Below are 6000 nucleotides of genomic sequence, written 5' to 3'. Positions count from 1 at the left end.
GCTGCATTTAGAAAACAGACTGAAAGCAGCAATTTTGTATGAGACAACTCATGCTGTACCTAACATAGTCCCAGTTTATGGTGGATAATTCAATCTGCTGTGCCTTGGGAATACCATAATTAACAGTGCAGTCCTATGCAGAGTGACAGCCCTCTGAGCCCATTGACTTCAGTGGATTTACAGTGCAATCCTAAAAACAGTTTCCTGGGAGTAAGCCCTATTGAGTAGACCTGAGTGGGATTCTGAGTAGTTTTACTTAGGACAGCACTGCCAGGTGGGTGTAACTCTTTTTAGGATTGGACTGGTAAAGATGGGTGTGTGTATGTTTGTGAGAGACAGAGACTGGTTGCAACATGTGAAAGAACTAAAGTGATGTCAGGTTCAAAATAACAATGAACAGGCAGGCAACAAGTTGGCCTTGACTAGATGGACCACTGATATAATCCAGTAGGGCACTTCTTATGTTTTATGTAAATTTTCATTGATACTATCCTTAATCAAGAGGAAACAAGTCAAAACCTTGCTCAGGTGGCTGATCTGAAGTTATGCCTGACCTTTGGGTTTTTTGGGCTACATACAGTAAGTGCCACTGACTGATGATGCCTTTGCAGTTGTAGGATCACCAGAACCAGTTCTGAGAGCCAGCCTTTATCACAAAGCTCTTCTGGCCAAAACCAAATGTTTCTCTGGGTTCTGCGCAGCTGTTGCATTCTGATATGCGGCTGCGGTTCATTTTCTACGCTCTCCCAGTCCAGGGGCAGCTGCACCTATGCCAGAAGGCACAGCATTCTTACTAATCAGGCAGCAGCAGCGTTCCCGTTCCCAGCAGAAGACTATAGCTATATCCCACCGAACCCACAGCGACAGCCTCTTTGACTTGCTAAAGGGCCACCTCCTTGGCCAGGCCACAACCCAACCCAGGATGCAGGTGGACTTTCCCTACCTACATATTCCGCATAATTCCCCTGTGCGTGCAACCCGGATCGCTCCCCACTCCCTCCGTTCGATTGTGTTGTGAGTGTCGTTGTCCGGCTATGCCTGAAATCTCCCGCTGAGGCCGTTCGTGCGCGCCTCCTTCCTCCAGCCGCCTTGCACTTCTTCTCTCGCCCCGGGCCTGAAGCAAGCTTCGTTGCAATGCGCGGCTGGAACGGCAGATGGAGCCGCCAGCCTGCCTTTGCTCGGCTCTCCAGCCTACGAGGAGGCAACTTCCCGGGCAGCTATCTGGGGTCCTCGGGCGCTTACCTTGCTCTCCGCTGACGCTTCCTGCACGGCTCCGGTTTCCCAATGGGGCGCACCGGCCGCTGCCGCCGAAGCTGAGCCCGGCACGCTCTCCTCGCCGCGGGGGTATGCCTGGCTGTGACGCGCAGGTTGTTACTGGGAGAAGCGACCTGGATTAGCCCCGGCCGAAGCGACGCTGTCGAGCTGACGCCCGCCTCGGCAGAAAAGCGATTCATGGGCTCGGCGGGGCAGAGGCAGCCGCTGCTTTCTGCCGCTGTTCGTCGCCGGCGCCCGCGGGTATGACTGGTGCTCTGCGGGGCAGGTGAGAGCCGCCGCGCCACCGACGGGGCATGGAGCAGCAGGAGGGCAACGACAGGAGCCTGGGGGGAGCCGCTGCCGCCTGTTCCAGCTCCCCGTCCTCCGCCAGCTCGGAGACCTCCATGTGTCTGGAGGCGGAGAAGGCGTCCGCGCTTGGGCGAAGGCACAGCCGCAAGAGGTTTACCGGGCTCAGGATCTTCGGGCGCAGGTAGGCGTGCAGTTGGGATTCGCGCTTGAAAAAGAGGGCCGGGTGGCGCTCGGAAGGTACGAAGCCCGTGGGGCGGGAAGCGACTGCTCTTAATGCAGAGGCGCCCCTGCTTCGTTCTGACCCGGGAGGTCGCTTGACATGAATTGGTCGCCTTGCCCTGCTCCCCGCCAGAGCCTCCCAGCGCTCTTGGGATGCTTTCCTCGAAGCAAGGGTTCCAGTCTGCGCGTGATTGTGAGCGCAGAATCAGGGCTGAGGAATGGAACGGATCAGTTAGCCGGGAGGACTTGGGGGGGGGGGGTTGGATCCTATACACGTGGTGAGAGAGGCGCTCAGGTTTCACTTCGGATTCCTGGTTATCTAAAGTTTAGATAGATCTTCCGGCTGTAAGCATCGGGATGATGGTCAAACCCGCCCCCCCCATTAACTTTAAATAAAGTATATTTAATTAATTCCTTGAGCTCATTGCGGCTCGCCTTCATTTTTCTTGTAAAATTGTGGAATACCTTCCAGTGGGAGTCAACCACTGATAGATAGTGGTCAAGTGCTTAACAAAAATATAGCCAGATGTTATTGTCTGTTGGTGTGAGAATAATCGCCTGTGAATTTGCACAGGCAAATGCCTCACTGTGACGTGAGGTAATCAGTGGGTGGGGTCAAGAGGAAATCCTAGAAGGAATTTGGCAGAATTTCTGACTGGGAGAAGGAGAAGGCGGCACGTGAGCAACTGTTTCTCAACAGCAGAGGGAAGCTGAGGCAATTTTCTGCTCGGATTTTCCAGAGACATTATCTGGATTTCCTTAGGACTGTCTCAGGACTTTGCTGTCTTTCAGAACACATTGTAGGTCTTCAGGTCCTGCACAACAGGACTGTGTGAAAAGAACTTTGATTTGTAATGTTTAATTGTGCAACTTTTATTGGGCATATTACATGTACAAAATAAATATAATATAAAAATGGATAGAATGGAGAGGCTGTGCTGCAGCAAGGGTTAAAATGGCACCTAGCAAAGAGTGTGGCCAGAGAACTGTGTGTGTAAAATTTAATTTAAAATGAGCATGAATGGTATTGCCTTAGCCATGTTTTAGGCAATGTATAGATGTGCATTTTGATTCTTATTTGCTACATGTATGTTTTCTCTGAATCAACCTTTATTTTCTCTCAGAGTATTTGTTGGTTTTATGTTGGATAGTTAGACATCTCTCTCTGCCTGCTTGCTCTGTGCTAATATGCAAGTTTTTGAAGAGAGTAAATGATGAGGTTAGAAAGGCCCAGTTATATTCACAGGTTATACACCAGTCATTCTTCTGATTGTGTTAATTTAGCATCTCTGCCTTGATATATGTATAAGGAGCTGGTGTCGTAGTTACAGTGATACACTAGGACAGGGGAAATGTGGCTTAAAGCTATACTCAGCAATGAACCTTACTGGGTGGGAACCTTCCCCTCTAAGACCAACTTACCTTGTATGATTGTTGTAAGGATATAATGGGGGTGTGGAACTATGTCAAGGTCACAAATCATCACATCATACCCACAAATGGGGCCAACGTTCAGCAGTCCTTTCAACAATTCCACAGTTAAGGTCTCCTATGCTTTTAACCCTGAACTCCTTGGAGGAAGTTAGGGATAAGCATGTAGTGTGTGTTTGAGTATGTGTGCCATCAAGTTGTACTCGACGTATGGTGACCCAGTAGAGCTTTCAACGCAAGATACATTCAGAGTTGGCTTGTGGTTGTCTGCCTCTGCATAGTGACCCTGGACTTCCTTGATGGTCTCCCATCTAAACACCTACCAGGAGTGACCCTCCTTAGCTTCCAGTATCTGACAAGGTTGAGCTACCTGGCCCATAAAGGTCAGGGCAATGTAATAAACATGTAATAAACAGATGCATATGGTAGTGGTAGCACTGCTTTGGATTCAACCACCTACGTGAAACTTAACTAGTTGCATTTGTCAAATCTTAAGGCGCCTTGAAGGCTGTGTGTGAAGATCTTGGTCCACTGGATGATCATCGATCTGTGAACCCTGGTAATTTGCTGCATTACTGATTTCTGTGCACCGGTAGATCCGATTCAGGAGCAGATAGGGGGTGGAGGCACATATGTTTTGTCTTATGGTTTGTCACAGCACAACATGAATCCAGCATGAAAGGGTGATTTTGGAGAAGTGCTAAGCAAATACTAAGCACACGCCACCAAACCAGCAGAACAGGTTCAGTTGTGGTGGGAGTTTTTAAAGAACAGTGCTTAAGACTTTCTCCTCTTTTCCCCTTCCTATTTCAAAAAGTATTAGGCTCTTTTCTCCTGTCTATATGGTAGATTTGATTGTCTGAGAATAACCAGAGTATCTATAATGACTAGGACAGAAGCAGAACTATTGGTGAAGCATTTCAGGTTAGGATAGTTCAAGAATGTATGTTATGCTATATATGCCCTATTGAGGGACATTACTTGTTAAGAGATTGAAGGGACACATTTTCTTTGTGAATCCTTGCAGTTCTAGTTTGCCTAGATTCTGAAGTATGTAGAATTTCAAACTCTTAATTTATTGCATTGGAGTAGTGATTCTCAAATAACGAGCATTTGTTGACTGCTTGTAGTAAGAGTTAACTTACATTTCACTAGCATTCTTGTTTTGCCATGTGTCAAGTTTGAACTAGAAGAGCTCCTCTCCGTATGCAGGCGTACCGAAGGAGGCAAAGTTGGCTGCAGCTGCCTGCTGTGTTTAGAAATGGCATCTTCCTTTTCTACCTGTACAGATGACAAACCATAATATCTGGCTAAAGCTACACTTGGAGGAATTAGTTGTAGGTGGAGGAAATATGGCTCCTAGATCTAAACAATAACAATGAGTTAGGTGGACATTTGTAGTAAAGAACAGAAACAGCAAAGAGATAAATTTCCAACAACAAAGAGCTGGTTAGCCATTTCCTGAGGCATAGCTAGATTTTTCCTTTTTGTCACATTCAAACTTAACCTTCATTTTTAAACTTAGACCTATCCCTTTTTGTCTAGACTCCCTCCTTTGAGGTTAACATGAGTTGAGAGAGCGCTCTTGAGAATTAGTTTCCTGTATAGGGACTATACTGCCCGTTCAGGTGCTCTCAAAGGATGAGAATTCTTGTTAAGTGTCTGTGATGCTGTGGATGGAAATCAAGGCCAGGCTGTTCTCTAGATAAAAATACATTTGATGTTGTGCTGCACAAGTGTTGCCTCCCTGGGCTGAACAGGGATCTCTGTGTGAGAAGCCATTGGTATAGATTGGAAGTAGGCTGTAATTTCAGCTCAGAGATGTCATTAGAGCCCCAGAAGACAGTGATGTGGTATCTGATTAAGCTGTCAACAGTATGTAATGGCAAATGCCTGGATTAGGTGGAAGTCTTGGTGCAGTTGGCCAACTTTGTGTGTAACCACACTGGGCAGTGTTTAAGCACAGGCTGAGCTCTGATCGCCATTGTGAATAGTGGGCAAAATACAAGTTAAAGTATTGGGTGGAACAGAAGTGCCATAGTTGTAGGTTGTGAGCCTTGTGCTAATCCAGCACATATCTTCCTATGAGAGTCCATTTCCAAGTTGATTATTAGTGTTGACCATTGACCAGAAGGTCCTGGTGTATCTATGAATCTCCTTGCAAAAATTTGAAGACATAATGGATGCTGGACCATTGATTGGAAGCTTACCCTGCCTGGCTGCATGAGTCTTCCAGCCTGTTTCTTGTCTGTAAGGTTTAAAAAAAATCATGAGATGAGTCCAGAAACCAGGAAGCTTTGAAGGTGTTGCCGACATTTCTTTATTTTCCAGAAACAAGCTTTTTGGATACAGCCAGTTCACTATCAACTTTAATTTCACAACCTTGAAAGCAGCCTTTAATGCATGCTTTTAAAAGTGGGGTTGTGGTGCAAGCTTGAACTGGTAGATTCATTAAGGAAACTTATTTGGCTAACCACCTAGGGCAAGTTTAATTGGACTCTGAATATATAGGGCCCATTTGATTATTTTTGAGGTCATTATGTGTTAATCTAATTGGATATGAAATAAAAACTTTTGATTATTCTCTCTAACAATGAGTGAGGCCTTTTTAAATTGCAAGTTGTCTCACACTGCTTTCAATATCGCAGGAAGGCTCCTTAGATTATGGTTTGGGCAATATGCAAATTCCTTTAAATGTAGTCTGTTAAATGCCAGTTGAATGATCAGATCAACTAAAAAAAATCTTTAATTGTTTGAGAGCCCTAATATTTCTTCCATCACAGCAGC

General features: G+C 46.1%; 1 protein-coding gene across 3 annotated transcripts in view; it reads left to right on the top strand.

Moving 5' to 3' along the window:
• Positions 1-1393: 1393 nt before the first annotated feature.
• DGKZ (diacylglycerol kinase zeta) overlaps positions 1394-6000 on the top strand; it is a 119505-nt gene continuing 114898 nt past the window's right edge. For 2 of the 3 annotated variants that reach the window (XM_054970454.1, XM_054970453.1), the window contains exon 1: positions 1394-1744. In XM_054970454.1, the coding sequence (XP_054826429.1) occupies positions 1569-1744 (176 nt within the window). In that variant the 5' untranslated portion in view covers positions 1394-1568. The remainder of the gene's footprint in view (positions 1745-6000) is intronic. The other variant, XM_054970451.1, reaches the window with a different exon arrangement.

Source organism: Eublepharis macularius, chromosome 2, assembly GCF_028583425.1.
Source record: "Eublepharis macularius isolate TG4126 chromosome 2, MPM_Emac_v1.0, whole genome shotgun sequence".
In the NCBI taxonomy this organism is placed as follows: domain Eukaryota; kingdom Metazoa; phylum Chordata; class Lepidosauria; order Squamata; family Eublepharidae; genus Eublepharis; species Eublepharis macularius.
This window is presented reverse-complemented; position numbering and strand designations above follow the sequence as displayed.